Source organism: Microcaecilia unicolor, chromosome 1 (assembly GCF_901765095.1).
Source record: "Microcaecilia unicolor chromosome 1, aMicUni1.1, whole genome shotgun sequence".
NCBI classification, from domain to species: domain Eukaryota; kingdom Metazoa; phylum Chordata; class Amphibia; order Gymnophiona; family Siphonopidae; genus Microcaecilia; species Microcaecilia unicolor.
Genome location: NC_044031.1, coordinates 121,000,453 through 121,027,324, shown reverse-complemented (window position 1 = coordinate 121,027,324; position 26,872 = coordinate 121,000,453). Strand labels below are relative to the sequence as shown.

The 26,872-nt window shown below is 42.3% G+C and overlaps 1 protein-coding gene across 1 annotated transcript in view; it reads right to left on the bottom strand.

The window, feature by feature from the left end:
- The window catches only part of LOC115468148 (cilia- and flagella-associated protein 69-like), a 640,933-nt gene that overhangs the window by 309,104 nt on the left and 304,957 nt on the right, over positions 1 to 26,872 (bottom strand). The window contains 1 exon segment of the mRNA XM_030199696.1: positions 4,478 to 4,694. Coding sequence (XP_030055556.1) covers positions 4,478 to 4,694 — 217 coding nt within the window.

The window sequence follows — 26,872 nt, the reverse complement described above, 5'->3', positions numbered from 1 at the left end:
GGAATAACGTTTCATAAGTAGAGTAGTAATTTGTTTTATAAATTGTAATCAGTGTGTCATTTCGAGGTGCTGGTTATAGGGACAACTTAGTACGTGTTGTATTCGTGCAGATTTTTTTCTCATGGTAAAGGGCCACTAAACCGACATCATGTTAGGAGAATCAGATGCTCAACATCCAGAGTTTCTAGCTATCTATTTATTTACTTATTTATGACATTTATATCCCACACTAAACATGAATTAGGTTGAAACATGGGAGCATTTAAAATCTTTTTTTTTCCTGTGCCTAGATCAAAAGAGAAATATGGTTTGTGGGAACTTGCTCTTTTTGTTTTGTGGAATGAAGTGGTGTATTACAAAAATGCACTTAATATTGTTTACTACTACTATTTAATAAAGAGATATTGAATAATGAGGGCAGAGCTACCTTCATGCAGAAGTGCAGAGTCAGCCTAAATGTGCTAATATTTTCCAGTTCATTGGTATATATTTATTTCTTACATAAGTATATAAGTATTGCCATACTGGGACAGACCAAAGGTCCATCAAGCCCAGAATCCTGCTTCCAACAGTGGCCAATCCAGGTCACAAATACCTGGCAAGATCCCAAAAAAGTACAAAACAGTTTATGCTGCTTATCCCAGAAATAGTGGATTTTCCCCAAGTCCAATTTAATAATGGTCTATGGACTTTTCCTTTAGGAAGCCGTCCAAACCTTTTTTAAACTCTGCTAAGCTAACCGCCTTTACCACATTCTCTGGCAATGAATTCCAGAGTTTAATTTCACGTTGAGTGAAGAAAACTTTTCTTCAAGTCTGTTTGGTTGTAAAAGGCACTTCTTTTTTGGGGGTGGGGGGGGGAAGGGTTAATTTTTGTCTCCCGGCTGTATGTTTGTATGTAGATGAGTCACAGGAATAATGATGACTAAGGGAAAGCAGCAGTAGAATAGCTGGAACTGAATGACATTTATGTTTTCCAAACGATGATGCATAGCTTGATGGGATGTCCTTGCTGTAAGACCAGAATAAATAATTTCTTAGCTTCTTGTTTAAAATTAACGAAGGAGAAACAAATCTATTATTCTGTCTCACTGTATTTTCAGTTTTGGTACAGTATAAGTCATCACAAGGATAAAATATAAGAAAACCAATGGACTGCACTAGGGGCTTATAGCCCATTTAATTATGTTTAAAGAAATCAGAGATCTGCATGAAAGAAAATATTTATTTTTATTATTTTGTCTGGTGTTGTGTGCAAAGTCTGGCTTTTTGGAAGTTCAGTATAATTTTTGTCTGCATATTTCTATTTTTAGTTTGTAGCTACTGGTGAGGATCTATTTGCATTTCGTGTGTAAGGAAGAGACCAGGAAGCGTATTTTCAAAGCACTTAGACTTACAAAGTCAGGTATTCTGTTTGTATTGAATGTCTGTGAGGGATCAATCTGTACTAATCTGGTTTGTTTAGTTTTTCAATAGGTATATTGATGTTCTAGTGCCCACCACAATATTTATGGTGAGGTCTTTCCTTAGATAGGCCCTTCTTGTGTGACTCTTGGAAATTAGTGCTATTATGGTATGGTACAATTGCTCTATAGTTCCTGAGTGACAATTAAAGGTTTTTTTTTTTAATTTAAAATATGTCCAATACTGGATTTTGGATTTGAATTTAGATTATGCCTTTCTCATTAGTAGCTTAAAGCAAGTTACATTCAGGTACATTTGATATTTCCTTTTCCTGGAGGGCTTGCAGTCTGTGTGTACCTGAGGCAATAGAGTGTTAGGTGACTTGTCCAAGAAATCAAGGAGCCGCAGTTGGATTTGAACTCTGGTTTCACTGGTTGGCAGCCTACTGCTCTAACCATTAGTTACTGCTGATACATATAATACAGTCAAAAATGCAGACACTTTTGGCTGCCGAACTCTTACACCAGTGCCAAAAGTGTCTCAACTTTTGTATGTAATAAAATTCAGAGTCATTCAAAGAATGAGTATGCTGGTGAATGTCTTCATTGTTGTACATATGTCTCCTGATGAAGCCATAAAGCAAAACGGCATAGCCAATGTAGGGTTAAGTGATAAAAGGATCCATAACATAGTCCTTGTGACATTTTGATACATTCCTTGCACACAAATGAGATAATCAAACATATAAACGGCGAGTGACCGTACTCACTCGCAAATGCACAGTAGAGACTTCCCTCTCTGCCCTGCCCCCGCTTCAATACGTGATGATGGGGGCGGAACAGAGAAGGAAGTCTCTACTGGCATGCTGCAGACGTCGGAACCGCTCCCCCTCCCCCTCTCCCCCGGAGTCGCCGCCGCCCCTCCATCTGGCCCAAGCACTGTGAACTTACATCAGTACGCAGCAGCAGGCACATCAGCAAAGCTGCCGTCGGGCTTCCTTCTCTGCCTTTGTCCCGCCCTCGCCGACGTTACGTCACACGAGGGCGGGACACAGGCAGAGAAGGAAGCCTGCCCCGACGGCAGCTTTGCTGATGTACCTGCTGCTGCGAGCTGATGTAAGTTTACAGTGCTGCTTTGGCCGGGTGGAGGGGCGGCGGCGACTCCGGGGGGGGGGGGGGGCGGCTCGGAACCCCCCCCCATTCTAAAAGTAGCCCGTTTTCACAGGCTCAACGGCTAGTAAATAAATAAAAAATAAATATGAACCACAATAAATATGTATGAGATGTATAGATGCAAATTAATATGCTAATATGTCAGAACACATTCATTGCCCCCCCACCAAAATGGGACAAACAATGCCTATGCGTATGATCCTGCCCAACAGGTAGAAAAAGCGATGGTGCAAGCTAGATGGATGCTTGGGTGCACCATAAGGAGAGAAATGGCTAGCAGGAAAAAGGTGGTGATAAGTCTCTGGTGAGACATCATTTAGAATACAATGTACAATTCTGGAGACCACTCCTTCCCTATGAGGAAAGGCTAAAGCAGCTAGGGCTCTTCAGCTTGGAGAAAAGGTGGCTGAGGGGAGATATGATAGAGGTCTATAAAATAATAAGTGGAGTTGAACGGGTAGATGTGAAGCGTCTGTTCACGCTTTCCAAAAATACTAGGACTAGGGGGCATGCGATGAAGTAAATTTAAAACGAATCGGAGAAAGGTTTTCTTCACTCAACATGTAATTAAACTCTGGAATTTGTTGCCAGAGAATGTGGTAAAGGCGGTTAGCTTAGCGGAGTTTTAAAAAGGTTTGGACGGCTTCCTAAAGGAAAAGTCCATAGACCATTATTAAATGGACTTGGGGAAAATCCACTATTTCTGGGATAAGCCGTATAAAATGTTTTGTACTTTTTGGGGATCTTGCCAGGTATTTGTGACCTGGATTGGCCACTGTTGGAAACAGGATGCTGGGCTTGATGGACCTTTGGTCTTTCCCAGTATGGCAATACTTATGTACTTATGTAATTCTCCTCTCTCCCCTGCCCTCCCTTCCATGTCTAGCGATTTCTCATCTCTCACCTGCCTTCCCCTCTCATCCATGTCCAGTGGTTTTCCTTTGTGCCTAACATCCCCTCCCATCCATGTCCAGCGATTCTCCTCTGCCCTCCCCTCCCATCCATCCAGTGATTCTCCTTTGCCCCCTATCCTCCCCTGCCATCCATGTCCAGTGACTCGCCCCAGCCCCCACCTGCCCCTCTTTTTAGCCCTCGAGTTCTGGTTCCACCCCCAGCCCCACCTGCCCGCCCTCTTCTCCCCCAACATCCCCCTTTTCGTTCATGAAGCCCTGCGGGGTTTAAATCTTTTATTGTACCTCTAGTCGCAGCGGCGGCGGAAGTGAAACCAGCAGGCTCATCTCTTAGCCTTCCCTTTCCTCTCACTGTCCTGCCCTCGCGGAAAGAGGAAATTCCATCAGAGGAAGGCGGGACACTGAGAGGGAAGGGAAGGCTAGAGACGAACCTGCAGGTTTCACTGCTACTGCCGTGACTTGAGATAAAATAAAAGATTTAAATACCCCAGGATGGCAGGAACGAAAGGAGGGGTGTCGGGGAGCTGAGGGCGGGCAGGTAGGATCCGAGAGCTGCCTGCAGGTGAGCCGCCCGGGCGGCGGTAAGCACAGCTTGTGGAACCTTCCAGAGGTTGATGCCCCCCTGCCATGCTTACCACGCTTACTGGGTTCCGCCGGCAATGGAGGGAAGCAGCGACAGTGGCATGGATGATAGCGGGAGGGAGGGAAGCAGCAGCTTGGGTGACAGCAGGTGAGAGGGAGGGAGGTGGGGAAATCCCAAATCGGGACTCCCACTTTTTTCCCAAAATGAACTGATTCAAATCTATTCGTCCAAAACGAATCGAACCATCGATTCGAATCGTGAATTGGACAGCACTAGCTTCAACCATTAGATAGTGCTGATGTTGAAATACAAATTGCTTTCCAATTATTTCAATTATGTATTTGTTTTCATTACCGTAACTTTGCATATGCATACATCTGCATGCTTTTAAAAAAAAGACGTACATACCTTGTCCCACACACCATTCTAAGAACAGCAAAAGACGAGTGTTTCCTTGGCATGTCATATAATCTTCAACTAGCAAAGGGGCCACGCTTGCCAAAGCAGCAATGGCATGCAGCTGTAAATCTTCAAAGTGTGCAGCAGACCAGTCATGAGCTCCAGGATTTTCATTTGGTTTTACATAATGAAACAAAGCCAAGACTACTCTACCATCACTTAGCAGCTGTAAATAAAGGACACCATCTATTACAATTTCAAAACATCTAGGCATATCAAACCGAACATAAGTAAACAGATAAAACAGTAGCAAGTACAAAATAACTTTTACTTAAGCTTCATAGAATTAAATATAAGAAACTTCAGATAATACTTTGGATAAAGTAGTGTGGTTACTGTGGTAGTCCACTTTAAAGGTTAATAATTAGAAATAAAACACAGAAAACAAAAAGAAAATAAGATGATACCTTATTTATTGGATTAACCTAATATATATTTTTGAATAGCTAGAACCTTCTTCCTGAGAGCAAATCATTTTCCACTCATATGGAAACAAAACACGATGCAGGGCCTTATTTACTAAGCTTCACTAGCTGTTAATTTTGTAGTTAATGTATGCTAGATAATGAATGCTAAAATTTAGGGGTTTTTTTTTAGTAAGGTGAGCTGAAAAATGGCCTGTGCTGTTGTAGACGCATGTATAGGACGCATGCAAGGACATCATCTTTTTTTTTGGCCTAAAATGGACATGCGGCAAAATTAAATTTGACACACATCCATTTTGGGCCTGAGACCTTACCACCACCCATTAAAGTCTCATGCGTTAACCGGATGGTAATTGTTAGAGCGCGTACAATGCCGATTACCACCCGGCTAGTGCTGCACGTTGGAAAATAAAATATATTTTCCGGTGAACATACTGGATGTGCATAAAAAATGAAATTACCGCCCAGAGTTCTGAATTGGCACACGTTGGGTGCATGTAGATGCCTACGCAGCTTAGTAAAAGGGCCCCACAATGTGGTGCCTTAACAGATAATGCATGGTAATTTCTGCATTAACAACAAGTACATTTGGGGGGGGGGGGGGGGGGAGGGTTATTTTACCACTAAGTTATACTATTTTACCACATGTCCCATTTTATGTAATGAGACCTAATCCTATATAATAATTTGCAGCTCTGCACATCTGTCTGGATGCCTGGGTTTGTAACAACTGGGTTCGTAACACAGTTCCCATTGGTCCGCCCTGGGGATGACATTACAGGGTGCACCAATGGGAAGTGAGAGGGAAGAGAACCCAGTAGCAGCCACCGGAAGTTCCAGTCCGACGCCCCCCTCTCCTCCGCCCAAAAACGTTTTACCTCCTGCTTTGCGGTCCGCCGCCAACAGTGAAGCCCTGCACGCACGGATGCCGCTTCACACTGCCTTTGCTTTCGCTTCTGTTTCAGCTGTTCCTGTGATCCCGCCCTTCCGCAAACAGGAAATGAGGGTGGGACCACAGGAACAGCTGAAACAGAAGTGAAAGCAAAGGCTGTCTGAAGCAGCGTCCGTGCATGCAGGAGGTAAAAACTTTTAAACAACAGCCAGCTCTTATGAAGGGGGAGGGGCAGGGAGAGCGGGGGGAGGGGGGGAGAGAGAGCGGGGGGGGAGGGGGAGGGGGGAGAGGGGGGTCCTGGAGCTCGGGGAGGGGAAGGGGGTGAGGGGGGGAGGGAGGGGAGTCTGGAGCTCTGAGGACGGAGGGAGAGAGGGAGGGGGCCCTGGAACCTTGCTAGTGCCCATTTCCTTTCTGTTGGAAACGGGCCTCTTTTACTAGTTATTAATAGGCTGAATTAACAGTAAAATAACTTGTCTTAATGGTCACCCATGTTGATAACTTCCCTCTTTAATGCCACCTGACTAGGTGTTGCTAACTGTATCACATTATTCAAATGCAGTAACAGGTGTTGGAAATAAGTTCTTCAAAAAGAAATTCAGCTGAACAGAACCAGGCTTATCATATACCAGTGGTCTTCAACCTTTTTCATGTAAAGGGCCACAAAGTGGTCATGAAAAAGCTCTGGTGGCCACCAAAAGATTTTAGTCTTACACATGTAATTTTAAAAACTAATTTTGATTCTACAAGGATATATATATTTTTTAAACTCACTTTATGTTGCCTTATTAACAGTTGCAAAACCCATAAATGAGACCTTTTGCCTAACGGGGAATGGAAAGGGGTTCAACTTGGCACAGTCAAACTGAAGAGTTAAATTAAAGCAAACTCTTCTCCACAGCATTCCTACTCTACTAGTACATGCCGACAGCACTGCAAGTACTTTTAGGCATGACTAAAAATCATCATTTTACACATGGAAAAGGTTAACAGAATTACCTTTTATGTGGTTAATAGCGTTTATAACAAAAGAGAGGGAACAAAGTACAAACTAAAGTCCAAACAAAAATAAGGGTTTTAAACATATAATATTAATATATGAAAAAAAAATTTTGTCCAAAAGTAAGGAATAATATATTGTAGAGGAATATATTCGAGTTATTCCCCAAGTTTTCCACGTCATCACTGTGGTGAGTTACCATTTTTGTTTTGATTAATTATCCATTTATTTTCAAATTACTATATAATAATATATGAGAATGTTAAAATATTAAATGAAATGTTAAAATATTAAATGTTTTATGTGTTTATATAGGCTTACATATGTATGCTTGATGAGTCTAAATATTAATCTTTGGTTTTATTCATTATATGTTAAAACATTTTTAAAAATATATTATTTCTATGTTTTGTATTCTATGTAGACCCCTGACGCAGGTGCTAGTCACCGAAACACGGCCCGTGTTGGGTCTTTTTGTCAAGGCTCATTCATTAAAGAACTGTGTTCCATTTTTAAAGGCCCGTGGTGCTGGTTTTTTTGTTAATGGCGTTTATAACATCTACCAATTCTGTTTTTTCTGCTCCAAAAAGGGGGTTCTGAGTTTCCTTTCCACCAATGGTTGTCCAGTTAACTCCTGCAACCGAAAGGTTTTCCAGAGTCTCATCAACCAGGGATTTGGTATCATCAAGAGGCAGGTAGAGAAAAGGCCACACGAAGCTCCGCTGAGTAGCGTATGCATCATATTGGCACACAAACATATATTCATGCACATGTGCGCATACATGCATGTCAATGTGACCACACATAGCATGCAGGCACGTGCGACCCAGAGCTTCACAGGGCCTTTTCTCTACTTGCTTCCTGAAGGTTATGGGGCCGCAAAAATGGACTGCCAAGGCCACGTGTTGGAGACCACTGTCATACACAATAACATAATAGATGAGAACAGAGAAAGACCAATTGGCCCCATTCAGCTTGCCTAGTTATTCCGGTACATAGCATAAGAATATATCCCAGTAACCATCCGCAGAAGCTTAAATCGTTTTTTGTTTTCTTTCTCAGTGATTCTCTACTTTCCTAGGAAGATGAGCATATATAATCTCCCCCCTCCCCTGAAATCACTGGGTACACAGCGGTACAAAAAAACTGAAACATTTTTGCAGTACCAGAAATGGCACGCATTGGGGGAGGGAACTACCGCCAGGCTACTGTAGTAGCCCGGCGGTACTTCCCTTTTAGCGAGCGGTAAGCCCATGTTGGGCTTACCAGTGCTTCATGAAAGTGTCCCCTAATGTCCAAAGGTAAAAGATTCCATTTGGAAATCGCAAAGGAAGAAAAGATAGAGCCAGCCATATTAGAAAATCTCACCCCTTTAATACTTACAGACATCATTGAATTTTGTCCTTGATTCTATTAGAGCTGGTTTTGCGTGGACAGGAATTTCTGATGGTGTTATTTGATATCTCTGCAGCTTTTGACACTATTCACCATGAGATTTTATTACATAGATTCATCCTTTAGGTATCCAAGGAGTAGTTTGGAAAATGGTTTTGCTCATTTCCTACAGAGCGTAGTTTTCACGTATGCCTTTGAAATAAAACATCTTGGATTGGACACCCATTACTACTGGAGGGCCACAGGGTTCTGCCCTTTCAGCAGAGTTATTTAATCTGCATATGGTATCAATCTGTAGAGTACACTCCTGTCTGGGTGTCCAATACTGATTATACATGGATGATGTTCAATTTTATTTTCTTTTTTATTGATGTAAGAGTTGTTTTCTGTATTTCTTTTTTCTAATAAATGCCAACGGGAAACTGTAATAGGAGCCCATTTCAGGATGAAGACTATTTAGTGTCTCCTAGGGCAGTTGAGGTTTCATTTGTTTGCATATTTTTATTAAGAGATTTATCAATTACAAAGAATGGAGATCAAAACTTAAAATACATCAAAATAAACAATTAACAATGGCTTCAATAATAATCAGCACGTACAAATGCATTCTGTTGCCAGAGAATGTGGTAAAGGCGGTTAGCTTAGTGGTGTTTAAAAAGGGTCTGGATGGCTTCCTAAAGGAAAAGTCCATAGACCATTATTAAATTGACTTGGGGAAAATCCACTGCTTATTTTTGGGATAAACATCATAAAATGTATTGAGCTTTTCAGGGATCTTTCCAGGTATTTGTGACCTGGATTGGCCACTGCTGGAAACAGGATACTGGGCTTGATGGACCTTTGGTCTGTCCCAGTGTGGCAATACTTATGTACTTATCACCGTGTATAATATCTAAGAAAAGAGTATGTAAGAAATTCAAAATTCAACCTTGATACTCAACTTGAGTTTGAAGGCAAAAAGAATCCAGAGGAGCCCAGATCTTAGAGGCTGTTTTGACCCTATAAAGTTTGTAGGCTAATAAGGTTTCATATTTTCTGATTATACATATATAGCTCCACCATTCATTAAAGCACAGTTCAGAGTTGTTTTTCCAATTACAAATTATAAGATGAGTGGCTACAGCTAACTATGTATCAAATAATTTCAATTTGGACATTTGGAGATCAATGTCAGGGTGAGAGGAGCGCAGAATTACAGTTTTGTAATTCTCTGTTGGGGTTCCTCAAGGATCTGTCCTTGGGCCCCTTCTTTTTTCAATCTACACCTCCTCCCTGGGCTCACTGATCTCCTCTCATAGTTTCCAATATCATCTGACCAATTTACTTCAATTCTTTGAAGGAGTGAACAAACATGTGGACAAAGGGGAGTCGGTTGATATTGTGTATCTGGATTTTCAAAAGGCGTTTGACAAGGTACCTCATGAAAGGCTACAGAGGAAATTGGAGGGTCATGGGATAGGAGGAAATGTCCTATTGTGGATTAAAAACTGGTTGAAGGATAGGAAACAGAGAGTGGGGTTAAATGGGCAGTATTCACAATGGAGAAGGGTAGTTAGTGGGGTTCCTCAGGGGTCCGTGCTAGGACCGCTGCTTTTTAATATATTTATAAATGATTTAGAGATGGGAGTAACTAGCGAGGTAATTAAATTTGCTGATGACACAAAGTTATTCAAAGTCGTTAAATCACGACAGGATTGTGAAAAATTACAAGAGGACCTTACGAGACTAGGAGACTGGGCGGCTAAATGGCAGATGATGTTTAATGTGAGCAAGTGCAAGGTGATGCATGTGGGAAAAAAGAACCCGAATTATAGCTACGTCATGCAAGGTTCCACGTTAGGAGTTACGGACCAAGAAAGGGATCTGGGTGTTGTCGTCGATAACACACTGAAACCTTCTGCTCAGTGTGCTGCTGCGGCTAAGAAAGCGAATAGAATGTTGGGTATTATTAGGAAAGGTATGGAAAACAGGTGTGAGGATGTTATAATGCCGTTGTATCGCTCCATGGTGCGACCGCACCTTGAGTATTGTGTTCAATTCTGGTCGCCGCATCTCAAGAAAGATATAGTAGAACTGGAAAAGGTGCAGCGAAGGGCGACTAAAATGATAGCGGGGATGGGACGACTTCCCTATGAAGAAAGACTAAGGAGGCTAGGGGTATACAGCTTGGAGAAGAGACGGCTGAAGGGAGACATGATAGAGGTATATAAAATAATGAGTGGAGTGGAACAGGTGGATGTGAAGCTTCTGTTCACGCTTTCCAAAAATACTAGGACTAGGGGGCATGCGATGAAACTACAGTGTAGTAAATTTAAAACAAATCGGAGAAAATTTTTCTTCACCCAACGTGTAATTAAACTCTGGAATTCGTTGCCGGAGAAAGTGGTGAAGGCGGTTAGCTTAGCAGAGTTTAAAAAGGGGTTGGACGGTTTCCTAAGGGACAAGTCCATAAACCGCTACTAAACGGACTTGGAAAGATCCAAGATTCCAGGAATAACATGTGTGGAATGTTTGTACGTTTGGGAAGCTTGCCAGGTGCCCTTGGCCTGGATTGGCCGCTGTCGTGGACAGGATGCTGGGCTCGATGGACCCTTGGTCTTTTCCCAGTGTGGCATTACTTATGTACTTATGTACTTATCTTTATGCCGATGACACTCAGCTTTATCTCTCCACACCAGATATCACCGCAGAAACCCATACCGAAGTATCGGCCTGCTTATCTGACATCGCTGCCTGGATGTCCGACCGTCACCTGAAACTGAACATGGCCAAAACTGAGCTCATTGTCTTCCCACCTAAACCCACTTCTCCTCTCCCTCCACTCTCTATCTCAGTCGACGGCACCCTCATCCTTCCAGTCTCATCTGCCCGCAACCTTGGAGTCATCTTCGACTCCTCCCTCTCCTTCTCTGCCCATATCAAGCAGACAACCAAGACCTATCGCTTCTTTCTCTACAACATCAACAAAATTCGCCCCTTCCTCTCTGAACACACCACCCGTACTCTTATCCACGCTCTCATTTCCTCTCGCCTTGACTACTGCAATCTGCTCCTCACTGGCCTCCCACTTAACCATCTATCCCCCCTTCAATCCGTTCAGAACTCGGCTGCACGTCTTATCTTCCGCCAAAACCGATATGCGCACATCACTCCCCTCCTCAAGTCTCTTCACTGGCTTCCGATCAGACACCGCATACAATTCAAGCTCCTCCTACTAACCTACAAATGTTCTCAATCTGTAGCCCCTAACTACCTCTCCACCCTCATCTCCCCGTACGCCCCTACCCGTAACCTCCGATCACAAGGCAAATCCCTCCTCTCGGTACCCTTCTCCACCACCGCCAATTCCAGGCTCTGCCCTTTCTGCCTTGCCTCACCCTATGCCTGGAATAGACTCAGGGATGCTAAGACCTCCTTTATCTTTAGCTAATTTGAGTTTGTTGAGAGCTATAAGGGGAGGTTTTTGCTTCCACAGAAATTTGTTTAATAAGGAATCAATAATTTTGTATAAGCAGTTTGAAAAGGGAAGGGGGGTCATACTACAGATGAAATTTAATTTGGGAGCTAGAACCATCTTGATACCCTCATTTCTGCCCCACCAGGTGAGACATAGAGGGGGCCATGTATTTAGTATTGATGTGTGTGGTTAAGGAGACAATCAGGCTTATTTTCGAAAGAGAAGGGCGCCCATCTTTCAACACAAATCGGAAGATGGGCGTCCTTCTCAAAGGGTCGCCCAAATCGAAAGCCAATTTTGGGCGTCCTCAACTGCTTTCCATCGCGGGGATGACCAAAGTTCATGGGGGCGTGTCAGAAGCATAGTGAAGGCTGGACTGGGGCGTGCTTAACACATGGGCGTCCTCGGCTGATAATGGAAAAAAGAAGGGCGTCCCTGACGAACAGTTGGATGACTTTACTTGGTCTTTTGTTTTTTTTACGACCAAGCCACAAAAATGTGCCCTAAATGACCACCGGAGGGAATCGGGGATGACCTCCCCTTACTCCCCCAGTGGTCACTAACCCTCTCTCCCACCCTATAAAAAAAATGTTAAAATATTTTTTCCAGCCTCAAATATCATACGCAGCATCATGACAGCAGTATACAGGTCCCTGGAGCAGTTTTAGTGGGTACTGCAGTGCACTTCAGGCAGGCGGACCCAGGCCCATCCCCCCGTTACACTTGTGGTGGCAAATGTGAGCCCTCCAAAACCCACCATAAACCCATTGTACCTACATCTAGGTGCCCCCCTTCATCCCTAAGGCTATGGTAATGGTGTACAGTTGTGGGGAGTGGGTTTTGTGGGGGCATTGGGGGGCTCAGCACACAAGGTAAGAGAACTATGCACCTGAGAGCAATTTCTGAAGTCCACTGCAGTGCCCCCTAGGGTGCCCGGTTGGTGTCCTGGCATGTCAGGGGGACCAGTGCACTATGAATGCTAGCTCCTCCCACGACCAAATGGCTTGGATTTGGTCGTTTCTGAGATTGGTGTCCTCGGTTTCCATTATCGCAGAAAATCGGGGATGACCATCTCTAAGGCTGGCCTAAATGTTGAGATTTGGGCGTCCCCAATCGTATTATTGAAACGAAAAATAGACGCCCATCTTGTTTCGATAATACGGGTTTCCCCGCCTCTTCGCGGGGACATGCTACGAGGACGTCCTCAGGAAAACTTGGGCGCCCCGTTCGATTATGCCCCTCAATGTGATCCCTAATCTGAGACATTGATTTGTCAATTGAGTTGGAATACCAGATACCAAGGTATTTAATTTTGTTAGGTTCCCAGGAGAATGGTAAGTGTGATAGCTGATGTTTTTGAACAAAGGAGTTCAAAGGAATAACTGCTGATTTGGTCTAGTTGATTATCCAGCTTATAATCGAACGAGAAAAACGCCCAAGTTCCGACCTAAATCGGGAGATGGGCGTTTATCTCACAAAAACGATTAAAGCGGTATAATCGAAAGCCGATTTTGGACGTTTTCAACTGCACTCCGTCGTGGATGCGGACAAAGTTGATGGGGGCGTGTCAGAGGTGTGGCGAAGGCGGAACTGGGGCGTGGTTATCTGTCGAACAGAGATGGGCGCATTTCACAGATAATGGGACAAAAGTATGCGTTTTTAGCTAGAATTTAGGGCACTTTTCCTGGACCCTGTTTTTTCACGAATAAGGCCCCAAAAAGTGCCCTAAATGACCAGATGACCACTGGAGGGAATCGGGGATGACCTCCCCTGACTCCCCCAGTGGTCATAAACCCCCTCCCACCACAAAAAATGATGTTTCACAACTTTTTATTTTGACCCTCAAATGTCATACCCACCTCCCTGGCAGCAGTATGCAGGTCCCTGGAGCAGTTGTTAGGGGGTGCAGTGGACTTCAGGCAGGTGGACCCAGGCCCATCCCCCCCCTACCTGTTACAACTGTGCTGCTTAATGCTTAGTCGTCCAACCCCCCCCGAACCCACTGTACCCACATGTAGGTGCCCCCCTTCACTCCTTAGGGCTATAGTAATGGTGTAGACTTGTGGGCAGTGGGTTTTGAGGGGGATTTGGGGGGCTCTACACACAAGGGAAGGGTGCTATGCACCTGGGAGCTCTTTTACCTTTTGTTCTGTTTTTGTAAAAGTGCCCCCTAGGGTGCCTGGTTGGTGTCCTGGCATGTTAGGGGGACCAGTGCACTACGACTCCTGGCCCCTCCCACGAACAAATGCCTTGGATTTATTCGTTTTTGAGCTGGGCGATTTCATTGTCCATTATCGCTGAAAAGCAAAAACGCCCAGCTCACAACTTGGCGAATAAAACATGGACGTCTAATTGTTTCGAAAATACGCTTGGGTCCGCCCCTTCACGGACCCGTTCTCGGAGATAAACGCCCATGGAGATAGGCGTTTCTGTTCGATTATGCCCCTCCACGTATCCTGAAAGTGGAGAAAAGGAATCTATTACCTCCAACAGTGATGAGAGAGAATTTGGTGTAGTATATACTAATATGTCATCAGCATAGATGGAGAATTTATATACTTCGTTATCAGGGGAGATCCAAGCAATACTGGAGTTGGCTCTAACAGTGAGAGTTAGGGGTTCCAAAGCAATATTAAAAAGCAAAGGAGATAATGGACACCCCTGTTTGGTACCTCTATTGAGAATAAAGAATTGAGATAGAGTGCCATTTACTGTAATTGAAGCTACTGGGTTACTACAGAGAAATTGAACCATCTTAAGAAAGTGAGGGCTAAAATTAAATCAGTGTAATACATGGAAAAGATAAGGCCATTCAATTCTATCAAATACTTTTTCGGCATCAAGTGAAACAGCAACATAAGGTTCCCTGATATTTTCTGTATATGTAAGAATATTCCAGAAGAGTCTTGAGTTATCATTAGGCAGTCTATTAGAAATAAAACCATTCTGATCTCTATGTATAATATCAGGGAGAACATTTTGTAAGCGTAGAGCCAAGATTTTTGCATATATTTTGTTATCTATATTAATTAAAGAAATAGGGCAATAATTGGCAACTTTAGTTGAATCTCTGTCAGGTTTTGGAATGACAATAATAGTGGATTGAAAAAAGGAACCAGACTGATGACTGTCAGAGTTTAAAGATTTGTAGACAATATTCAACTTAGGAATCAGTAGATCTGAAAATGCTTGGTAAAATTCGGCAGTGAAGCCATCATTTCCTGATGATGTCCCTTTGGGAAGAGATTTAATAGCATCCAATATTTCTTGTAGAGAGAGAGAGGTTTATCTAGTATAGAGCTCTGAGGTGACCAAGGATGCTGAAAATCTTTTACAAATTGTTGGAAGGAGTCTTTGGAAAATTGGATTTCAGAATCATAAAGATGCTTATAATAATTTTGGAATTGTTGGGCAATATTCATTGTCACTAATGTGTGTGATACCTGTAGTATCAATGATCTGAGATATTCTAGTCCTATTCAGCTTAGTTTAAGATATTGAGCTAAAAGGTGACTTGCTTTATTATTTTCTGCGTAGATGGTAGATTTTTGAAGATGTATCAGTTCTAGAGCTTCTTTAGAGAGAGCAGTATTAAGGTCATACTTCAGTGTTTGTAAAGTGAGGAGAGTAGCTGGGTCATTATCAACCAGAAATCTATTTTCTAAATTTTTAATGTTAGAGCTTTTGTCTGATAAATCCTTTTTCCATTCACGATTTTTCCCAGCTGAAAAGATAATAATGTGTCCTCTTATATTGGCTTTGAACGCATCCCACCATGTGAGAAATTTATAGTCTCCAATAGCGTTAAATTCATGGAGGGGCATAATCGAACGGAAATGCCTATCTCCATGGGCGTTCAACTCTGAGAATGGGTCCGTGAAGGGGCGGGCCAAACCGAATTTTCGAAAAAATGGACGTTTTTGAGCTGAGCGTTTGTTTTTTTTAGCGATAATGGAAACTAAAAACGCCCAGCTCAAAAACGTCCTAATCCAAGCCATTTGGTCGTGGGAGGGGCCAGGATTGGTAGTACACTGGCCCCCCCTGATATGCCAGGACACCAACTGGGCACCCTAGGTCAGTGCGGTGGACTTCAGAAAAAGCTCCCACACGCATAGCTCCCTTACCACAGGTGCTGAGCTCCCAACCCCCCTCCCCCAAAACCCACTACCCACAAATGTACAACACTACCATAGCTCTTAGGGGTGAAGGGGGCACATACATGTGGGTACAGTGGGTTTTGGAGGCCTCCCATTTACCAGCACAAGTGTTACAGGTGGGGGGGGGGATGGGCCTGGGGCCACCTGGCTGAAGTGCACTGCGGTACCCACTAAAAGTGCTCCAGGGACCTGCATACACGCAAGCCTCTAGGACTGGTTGCTGTTATATAACATTGGCACACCAGTTGACACCTGAAGACTAATCTCTCCGAAAACGTCCTTTATTGGAATAACCGCCTTTACTCACAGTTAACTGCAGATCAGAGGTTGTGCTCCACTGGCAACGAGTCTCCCTGGTACTGAGATTAGCAGTAGGTCAGAGCTGGCAGAATGCTGTACAATGCCCTCTTTCAGCCACATTCAAGGTAAGAACTAAGTTGTCTAACGTGGCTAACACAGGAAAGGGAACTAAAACTGGCTTACAAAAATAGCCATTACTGCATGGACTACAACAGGAAACACAACAGGGCACACTCTGACCCAGTAGGCAGGGGGAAAGCACCATGGGAGAAGAGCCTACCAACTACCAACATCGTGAGACTATAACACAAACTAATGAAATCACGGAGCCCAATACCCTACACCCACCACAATGCAATGCTGATGTGACCCTGTACTGCACCCGGGAGCCACATCTGACCCAGGGAAAGGCTGTGACAGGATTGAACACATTCTGCTGTCATGGAGGTGGGTACGGCATTTGAGGCTGGCATACAGGCTGGAAAAAAGTTTGTAAAGTGGGTTTTTTTTTGGTGGGAGGAGGCTAGTGACCACTGGGGGAGTCCGGGGAGGTCATCCCTGATTCCCTCCAGTGGTCATCTGGGCAGTTGGAGCACTTTTTTGGGACTTGTTCGTGAAAAAAAAGGGTCCAAAAAAAGTGACCCAAAATTGCGGTAAAAACGCCTTTTTTTTTTCGATTATCAGCTAAAGACGCCCATCTCTCCTTGGCTGATAACCACACCCCAGTTCCACCTCGCCTCCGAAACGCCACCGTCAACTTTATTCGTTTCCGCGACGGAGTGCAGTTGGAAACTCCCAAAATCGGCATTCGATTATACCGATTTGGGCGCCTTTGCGAGACAAACGTCTATCTCCCAATTTAGGTCGCACTATAGGCGTTTTTCTCTTTCGAAAATAAGCTGGATAGTATTCTAATAATTTGGTTTTCATGTATTAAACAAATTTATCATCTTGTAGCATTGTAGAGTTGAATCTCCATGATAACTTATGGTGATTGACCATTATATTATCGAGGGAGAGAGATATAGGAGAATGGTCAGAGGAAATGAGAAAATAATCAATTCTGGAATAGCTACCATGTGGGGCTGAATAGAAAGTGTAATCACGCTCCCTGGAGTGAAAAAGGTGCCACGGATCAACCAATCCTAGAGTATATTTTAAATCTTGAATCTTTGCTAAAGTTTTGGTAGATTTAGGGGGACAATTAGATTTTCTGTCTATAATATGGTCTTGAACTTGATTAAATCACTACCTATTACTATTATTAGCATTTGTATAGCGCTACCAGACGCACGCAGCGCTGAACACCTGACACAAAGAGAGACAGTCCCTGCTCAAAAGAGCTTACAATCAGACAGACAGCCAGCCAAGACAGTTACGGGTGAGGGAAGTACTGGGTGAGAAGGAAGGAAGGAACAAGGGGAGGGCAAATGAGTAGAGGCTAGGAGCCAAAAGCAGCAGTGAAAAGGTGGGTTTTCAGCATGGATTTGAAAACAGGTAGAGATGGAGCTAGATGTAAAGGTCTAGGAAGTGTATTCCAGGCATAAGGTGCCGCGAGAGAAAAGGAATGAAGCCTGGAGTTAGCAATGGAGGAGAAGGGGGACAACAAGAGAGATTTGTCCAGTGAGCGGAGTTCACGGGGAGGAATGTAGGGAGAGATGAGAGTGGAGAGGTAATGGGGGGCTGCAGAGTGGATGCATTTAAAGGTCAGTAAGAGAAGTTTAAATTGTATGCGGAAGCGGACAGGGAGCCAGTGAAGTGATTTGAGGAGTGGGCTAGTGTGGGTATAACAATTAAGGCGGAAAATAAGTCGTGCTGCAGAATTTTGGACAGATTGGAGAGGAGAGAGATGGCTGAGCGGAAGACCAGTGAGAAGTAAATTGCAATAGTCCAAGCAAGAGGTGACAAGGGTGTGGATAAGGGTTCTGGTAGCGTATTCAGAAAGGAAGGGGCGGATTTTGCTAATGTTGTTCTTAAAGAAACGACAGGTTTTGGCGATCTGTTGAATATGTGCAGAGAAGGAGAGAGAGGAATCAAAGATGACTCCAAGGTTACAAGCCGAGGAGACAGGGAGGATGTGAGAGCCATTAACAGAGATAGAGAAAGGGGGAAGAGGGGAGGTGGGCTTAGGGGGGAAAATGAGAAGTTCAGTTTTGGTCACCTATCACAATATTGCTAGAACCAAATGAGATAATCTCTGAGATTATGTTATGAAAAAACATAGGTGAATCAACATTTGGAGCATACAAGTCAACGTATACAAGATATGAATTTTGTAAAGATAACATAAGTATTACCCACTAAAGATAACATAAGTATTACTCACCTGCCTTCATTGTCAGAGAGTTGTTTTTCAACAGAAAATTGTAAGGATTTGCGGATTAAAATTGCTACACCATTGCGTTTATGAGAAGCAGGTGAGAAACCAGCAATCGAATAAAATTTATCTTGTAGTCTCATACAATCTGATCTATTAAGATGAGTTTCTTGAATAAGGATTATATCAGCATTTAAACGCTTGAAATATACTAAAAGTTTTTTACGTTTTATAGGGTTGTTTAAACCCTGTGCATTAACAGTGAAAATTTTCATTAAGATTATAGTAGAAGATTCTGATAAAAAAAGAGCTGACCAGCTTTCCAATGAGAGTAACTACCATCTCATGAAGTAATATAAATAAATATACAGTGATGCATGATAAGCAGAGAAGAAAAGCCAACATTAAATACTAGAAAAATAAAGCACAAAAGCACCAACTAATCCCAGGTTACTTTTCACCTCAGCGGGCTTGCCTGCTGAAGAGGACAAGGCACATAGCAGCCAATTCTCCCAAGCATAAAATAAACAGTGAGTTTACGACAAATCAGAGAGAAGATAAATTGCAATTTAAATATAACAAAGAGAGATTCACAAACAACTGTGAGATAATAAATGGCAGCTTAAGGCAACTGTAAGCAGTAACCAAAAGAGGTGAAAAGTAACCTGGGAAGAGGACAAGGCACATGGCAGCCAAGTCTCCCAAGCATAAAATATACAGTGAGTTTACGACAAATCAGAGAGAAGATAAATTGCAATTTAAATATAACAAAGAGAGATTCACAAACAATTGTGAGATAATAAATGGAAGTTTAAGGCAATAATATGCAGTAACCAAAAGAACCTGAATTAGAAGACTACACCTTTGGTGTTATTTCACTTTTGAAGGAGTGCAAAAAAATTCCTCAGTTGATCAGGCTCATCAAAATTGTGAGTCGTGTTGTGTATCGTCACCCGCATCCAGGCCGGATAGAAAAGTCCAAATTGAGTGCCCAGATTTTTCAGACGATCTCTGAGGTTGAGAAAGGTTTTCCTTTTTTGTACTGCAGGTTTATTAAGATCCAGAAAATGGGAGAGCTTCATTCCTTCAAAAATGAGAGGAGCTTTTAATTTAGCTCTCTGTAAGATGGTTAAAGTTAGTGGATAGCACAAAAGTTTGATAATCATTTGTCTCGGAGATTTTTGGTTTACTGGCTTAAAAGATGGCGCTCTGTGTGCCCATTCAATTTCAATTCGATGAGCAGGATCAAGAATCCTAGTTAGCAGCTGTGCAAGGAACGCACTTGGGTCTGAACCTTCAGATCCTTCATTCAGACCGATTAAGCGTAAATTATTTCTTCTGGATCTGTTATTTAGATCTTCAAAGTCTTTTTTCAGAATATCAATTTCTTTTTTTTTTTTTCCAAACTTACGATCAGGTTCTCGTGAACTTCATATTTGTTTTCTAAAGCTTCTGTCTGAGTGCTCTGTCGCTATAAGGTGAGTTTTAATGTCAGATATTTCTTCTTTTATATCCAAGAGTTTTGAGTGTCTTGTAGGAGATTTTTAATAGAAAGGAGCTCTCCCATAATAGTGTTTAGTGAAATTTCTAATTCCGGTTCCGTCGCCATCTTGATGGGTGAGTGAAGATCGTGTTTATGTTGTTTAGATGCTGGAAGTGAAATTGTGCGCGGATCTATCTTGGAATGTCGACCAGCCATAAGAACTAGAGATAGTTGTTATGAATCCAACAGCTAAGGACGATGAAGGAGTCCTAGAAGAAGGTAAACTCAGGATTCTTGCAGAGAAATGATGGGAGCTGTGAGATCAGGTTGCCAAGCTTCTCGAGGCTCACCAGCGCTCCCCAGATTTCATTTATTTAAATTTGTGAATACTCTACAGGGTACTAACATTCATTGGAATATTATAGCAATTATTTTTCCTATCCTTTTGAGTTTCAAAATACTTTCATTTTGCTTTTAAAGTTTCTTGTTGATAAATTTTTAATTGTACTTTATAATCATCCATACAAACTGCATGTGGATATTTACGCCAGTCACGTTCTTTTCTTCTCAGAGTTTTAGTATTTTTAATTCATCTGAGAATCGTGGGGCAGAACTCATCCGCCTACAGGTGACTGCTCTTAGAGGAGCAATAAGATCTAGACATTCCGTTATTGAATTCTTCCAATGGGTAACTGCCTGAGAACTGGACAAAGTCCTTATTATTTAATTTCAGTAATCATGACTCTTTCAATTTTAATAAGTCAATCTGTCCTCGTATCTTTTTAATTTGAGGGGGAGATTGCTTAATCAGTTTTTTGTCTCAAAATAGAACACTTAAAGAACCTTTTTATCAAAATAAAGCAGAGATCTAGCAAATGACCTGCACTATGAGTCTCCCCAGATAAAATTTGACTCCAACCTAATTCGGCAACAGATGCTAAAAATCAGCCACTGTCAAATCAGAGCCCACTAAGTAAAAATGCCAATGCTGGCCTGCTACATTAGAAAATAAAAATATTCCAATCTCTCAACCACTATCCCCAACCCACCCCCTTCAGCAACCCCTGATCCCTCCCATCAGCATCCCCTCAATTTTCCCCTCATCAGTATCAAGGGCCCCTTCTGATGTCCCCTCCCTTTTCAGTATCAAGCATTCCTTCCGATCCCTCCCATCAGCATCAAGGCCTCCCCTTTCCCACACCTCTAGATTCTCCCAGCACTAACTGGGGATTTCTCTTTTGGTATAGTGATGGAGCAAAAGGAATCCCCTGATGCTCCTGCCCTGTTACTGCCTGGGTTCTAAATGGTGGCACTGAGTCCCTAGCAGTAGTACAAGGAGATTATCATTTGGGAAAGAGCTGCCATGTGGTAAAGTGGCAGGAGTGCTGAGAGATTGCTCCTGCTCCACTACTATATTATCAGGGAAATCCTTGGTGAGTGCAGGGGGAGGGGCAAATCAGTGCCTGTTCTTCTGAGAAAGCCTTAATGCTGATAAGGAAGGGAGGGTTTCAGGAGGCTTTAATGCTGTTGGGGGGGGGAGGAATTTTGGGGGGGCCTTGATACTGATGGAGGGAGTTTGGGGGGCCTTGATACTGATGGGGGGAGGATCGGGGGAAGAATAGGGATGCTGCACAGAGGATCAGGTGTTTGTGGGTGACTGTGTTAAGTATATGCTGAAAGCGCAGATATACTAAATACCTCCATAAAGGACATACGTGCTATCAGCATTGGTGAGTGTGTATAGTAACTTACTATGTGCTAACTGCAAGTGTGGTACAGTCCCTATCTCATCCTATAATTCACCCTATACATGTTAGCATGGATTGTTATTAGCACACATAAATATTACTGCAGGCCCATACTAATGGTTTGCACATATTAAATCCCATGCATACAGGGTAATTCTATAAAAGAGTGCCTATTCGTAAGTTGCAAGACTGTGCCTACTTGGAGAATATTCTGTAGAGAAAAGTAGGCTCTAAAGACTATAGCTCTCTCTACAATCCAGCACACTTGAACTCTGATTTAAGCCAGCAGGTGTTGCAATTGCTCCGACTCCCTCCCTCTCCTCAAAACCCTGTGAATGCTGCCTCTGCTTCATGATTAAAGAGATCTATGCAGCCAAAGCTGTGAGGCCAGTGAGAGAAGGAGGTCAAAGCAGCACTGGTGATTCACCCAAGCCTGAGCTGGACACAGGTCCGCAAGGGTTGAAGACAGAAGATGTGAATATGTGGGCTGAAGTACTAGAGGAATTTCGAGCTGTGTAAATGGAGATAGTCAATACAGCGATTATCTGACTGTAGGAAAAATTAAATGGTTTTGTGAAAAGGATAGAGGCCATGGAATCCAGGATCACAGATATAGAAGAGAACCATTAAAAAAAAATCATGTGCAATGCTGCAGCAAAGGATAGAGAAATTAGTGGATAAATTCGAATATCATGAGAAAAACTGGTGATCCAACATTTGTACATTTGGGATCCCCAAGGGGGATCTAAACATTATCCAAACAAGGTTTAGATCTATGTGGTTTATACTGAAATAATAACAGGCTTACAGTGAAATAATAACAAGTTACAGTGAAACATTAACAGGAACAATCAGCCAACTTAACAAGCATCTTGTTCTCTTAAAAATGGAAATGCATTGAGAGTACATGTTCCTATCATTATCTAGTGTCGCATATGATCAGTAGTTACCCTACTTCTAGTAGAAAAATCTTTATTAAGTGAGCTTTTAGCATTTTGTGAAATCTTAGGTATAATCAAGTTTCTTTGCTCCTGCTTTATGGGAACAGATGCACTCTCGCCACATGAAATGGAATGTGTGCATACAGAGTTCAGGCCAAGGCCAGACCCAAACTGGTCACCTAGAGCTTTTGTTGTAAAACTACTTTCAATTCCAAGAAACAGAAAAGATTCTTCGCCAAGCACAGCAAATGAAAATTTGCTATTACTGTATGATAATGCAACTGTGAGAATTTTTACTGACTTTATTATAGAGACCGATAAAAAAAACAAAAGAAAATGCTTCAGTATAAACAAACTTCAAGAAAAAAGTATGAAAGCTGGTGTCTGGTTCCCTGCCAGGTTGGTACACTATGAACTGACAGCAGAAATTCCTTTCTTCACCGAAGGACACAAAAAACTTTTGCTATGCAGAAAACTATTGGCAATGCAGAAAGTAAAAAGGAGTGGGAGAACCACTGGAATAGATAGAAGTAGCCTAATGTTTAGTGAATTGAGGTTTAATCCTGGCAACCTGGGTTCGATTCTCATTACAGCTCCTTATGACCTTGGGCAAGTCACTTAACCTTCCATTGCCCCAGGTACAAAAACTTAGATTGTGAGCCCTCTAGGGACAGAGAAAGTACCTGCACCTAATGTGTACCATTTTCTGTACTAGGGTGACACGGAGACTATGGGACATGTCAACTACTTGGATATGTTTGTAATAAGAGAATTCCCCTGAAGCAGCTATATTTTAGCGAAACAGGGTTCCCCTGTTGGGACTTTATGGAATTTGAGAGAACAACTGTTGTAAGGCTGGAAATCATAAAAATTCATGGAGATTTCGTCATCTAAGATAAGTACTCTTTCCAAGTCATTGTTTGATGAAAACTGAGTCTCCATTACAAGTGTTTATAAGGGTACAATGGCAGTGTTTTTGTGAAGTTGATATAGTGGAGTTTTTTTGAAGACGCATGATTGAAGTGGTTCCCTCATTATACAAAAGGCGTGTCCTTTAAGAACGAGGAAGTTCCGATTTTTCTGAGGTCTTTTTTCTCCACTTTTTTCATCATTGCCTGCCATAGTTGCCCACAAACACGTTGTGTATAGGGTAGAATTGTGGGATAATTTTTGATAATATATTCTACTTATTCCGCGAACTTGGAGTGTGGTTTAAATTACCCCAATATTGACTGGATAAATGTTATATCAGGGAGTGACAGGGAGATAAATGGACAATGCTATCTCCCTGATGACGTTATAATACTCGCAAGCAGTTCTTATTTGCTTTTCTAAGTATATTTGCATATCAAGCGACTAGACCCTGGGAATTCTTACCATTAAGTTTGAGATTGTTACCCAGTTATGCCCTGTTTAAAAAGAACCTTAAAACGTTACTGTTTAATGAACAACCTTAAAACTTTACTGTTTGTTCAACAAATAATTTTACAATAACTATTAATTTTAAGCAAATTTGACCTTTTTTTCTGGTCAAATTGTGACATCCTAGGCGAATTGTGTCCTATTGTCTTCCTGTAACCTGCTGTGATCTATCTGATATGGTATTAGTGGGCTATAAATGGCTTAACTGTAACTATATGTAACATATTACTGCTTCTTGGAGAAACTGGTCCAGGAACTGACAAAAGGGGGAGCCAGTTTGGATCTGGTTCTTGGTGGTGTGAAGGGCATAGAGCAAGAGGTGATGATGTTGGGTCCCCTGGCAAACAGTGATCATAACATGATCTACTATCTGGGATGAACCAGCAAAGGAAATCTACTGTAGCTGCATTTAATTTTCAAAAGGGTGCCTACAATAAAATGAGAAAAATGGTTAAAAAGAAGCTAAAAGGATTGACTGCTAAGGTTAGAACACTAAATCAGGCTTAGACTTTACTCAAAAATACCATCTTGGAAGCCCAAACCAGATTCATTCCATGTATTTGCAAAGGTGGAAATAAGAGAAAATGACAGCCAGCTTGGTTAAAAGATGAAGTAAACCAGGCAATTACAGGCAAAATATTGTCCTTCGAAGAATGAAAAAAGGACCCAAATGAAGAAAATAAAAAACAACATAAGCACTGGCAAGTCAGATGCAAAGCATTAAGAAGGCTTAAAGAGAATATGAAGAGAAACTTGTCGAACAAGCTAAAACTCATAGTAACAACTTTTTCAGGTACATCAGAAGCAGAAAGCCTGTGAAGAAATCCGTGGGACCATTAGATCATGAAGGAGCAAAAGGGGCACTCAGGGAGGGCAAGGCCATAGCGGAGAAACTGAATGAATTCTTTGCTTCGGTCTTTACGGAAGAAGATGTAAGAGATCTGCATATACCGGAAATGGTTTTCAAGGGTGATGAGGTGGAGGAACTGAAAGAAATCTTGGTGAACCTTGAAGATGTACTGAGCCAAATCAAAGAGTAGTAAGTCATCTGGACCGGATGGCATCATCCAAGGGTACTCAAAGAACTCATGCATGAAATTGTTAATCTGCTGTTAGTAATATGTAACCTGTCATTAAAATTGTCCATAGTACCTGCCGATTTTTAAAAAGGGTTCCCGGGGTGATCTGGGAAATTACAGATCAGAAAGCCTGACGTCGGAGCAAGGCAAAAGTGGAATCTATTATAAAGAATAAAGTTACAAAACACATAGACAAACATGGTTTAATGGGACAGCGTCAGCATGGGTTCAGCCAAGGGAAGTCTTGCCTCACCAAATGCTTCATTTCTTTAATTTACACATGTTGTTATAGAATAAAGTGGATCTGCACCAATTTACACCAAGGTTTCATTGGTGTAAACGGTTGTGCCTAAACATAGTCATAGTTCCTGGCTCTAAGCGCTATTGTATAAACGGCGCCTAACTTTAAGCGCCATTTATAGAATAGTGCTTAGCACTATTTTTTTGGTGCCAATTTTTTAGGTGACATTTATAGAATTCAGCCCTAAATGATGTGCAAGTTATATATCTATTGCCATATGCACAGTATATCTGACTGAATATGTGCAAAGAAAGAAAATTAAAACCATGTGTGCTGAGCTGGATGCAAGGAAAGCATTAAATCATATAGAAGCCATTTTTGTTCTGAATTCTAGAAAAGACTGGTTTGGGAACAGAGACTGATCAAAATCGAATCATGGCAGCCATTTTGAGACTGGACCTGGCATAGACAGGAGCTATTCACTGTCGCTACTGCCTATGCCAGCTCCAATCTCAAAATGGCTGCAGCACCCTTCAGCGGCAGTTTTGCGAGACTGCTGCAGAAGGCCTTGGATGCCATCTTGATGGCGGAGATGGCACGGGCAGGAGCAACTGGGGATCACTGCCCCAGTTAGGCTACTAGACCATCAGGGCTTCTAAGGTAGACCCCGGAGAGGGCCTAGGGTTAGTAGGAGGACAGTGCTTTTGATGGGGGAGGGAGGGGGCAGAGAGTTGGCACTGCTTTTGGTTGGGGGGGGGGGGGGGCAAAATCCAAACAAAGCCGAATAGAAATTTCGGTATGGTTTCAGCACCAAAGCCGAAACAGAAATTCAGTTGGCCTATAATTGTGAGAAAATTTTGGGCAGTGGGTTTAATCCCTGTACACAGCCCTGAGCAGTAGGATCATGGTGAATGGGATGTTATTGGAAGAATTCCAAATCCACAGTTGGGTCCAACAGGGGTGTGCCATATCTCTTATTGTTTGCCTTAGCTATTGAGCCACTAGCAAAGAGAATACAGCAAAATGCACAGATAAAACCCATACAAAATAAGTAAGGAGGAAAATAAAGTCTTTTTATATGCAGACACTTTGATTTACGTTCAAAATCCAAAAGAAACAAACATCACAGCCACAATTAGGGGAGTTGGTATATTTTTCATAATACTCAGCATTTAAAGTTAATGAAGATAAAATCGAAGCCCTAAGAGGGAAGGGGAAGGGAAGACAAGAGCATACTTATTGGCGCACAGGAATGTTTCTGTTCATAAAATTTTATTTGTCGATATCGGGCTTGATATGATTATTGTAAAACAATCTTGAAATCAAAATTCCACAAAAACTAATGAACAAAAAACAAAAACACAAAAAAACCCCAGAGGCCTTACTGTTTAAAGTCCAAGGTTTGTGAAGTTTTTCCCTTTCAGCTTGTCATGATTGTGGTCGTGACCCCTCTCAGACTCACCTTATTTCCGGTGGTCAGCTTCTGAGCT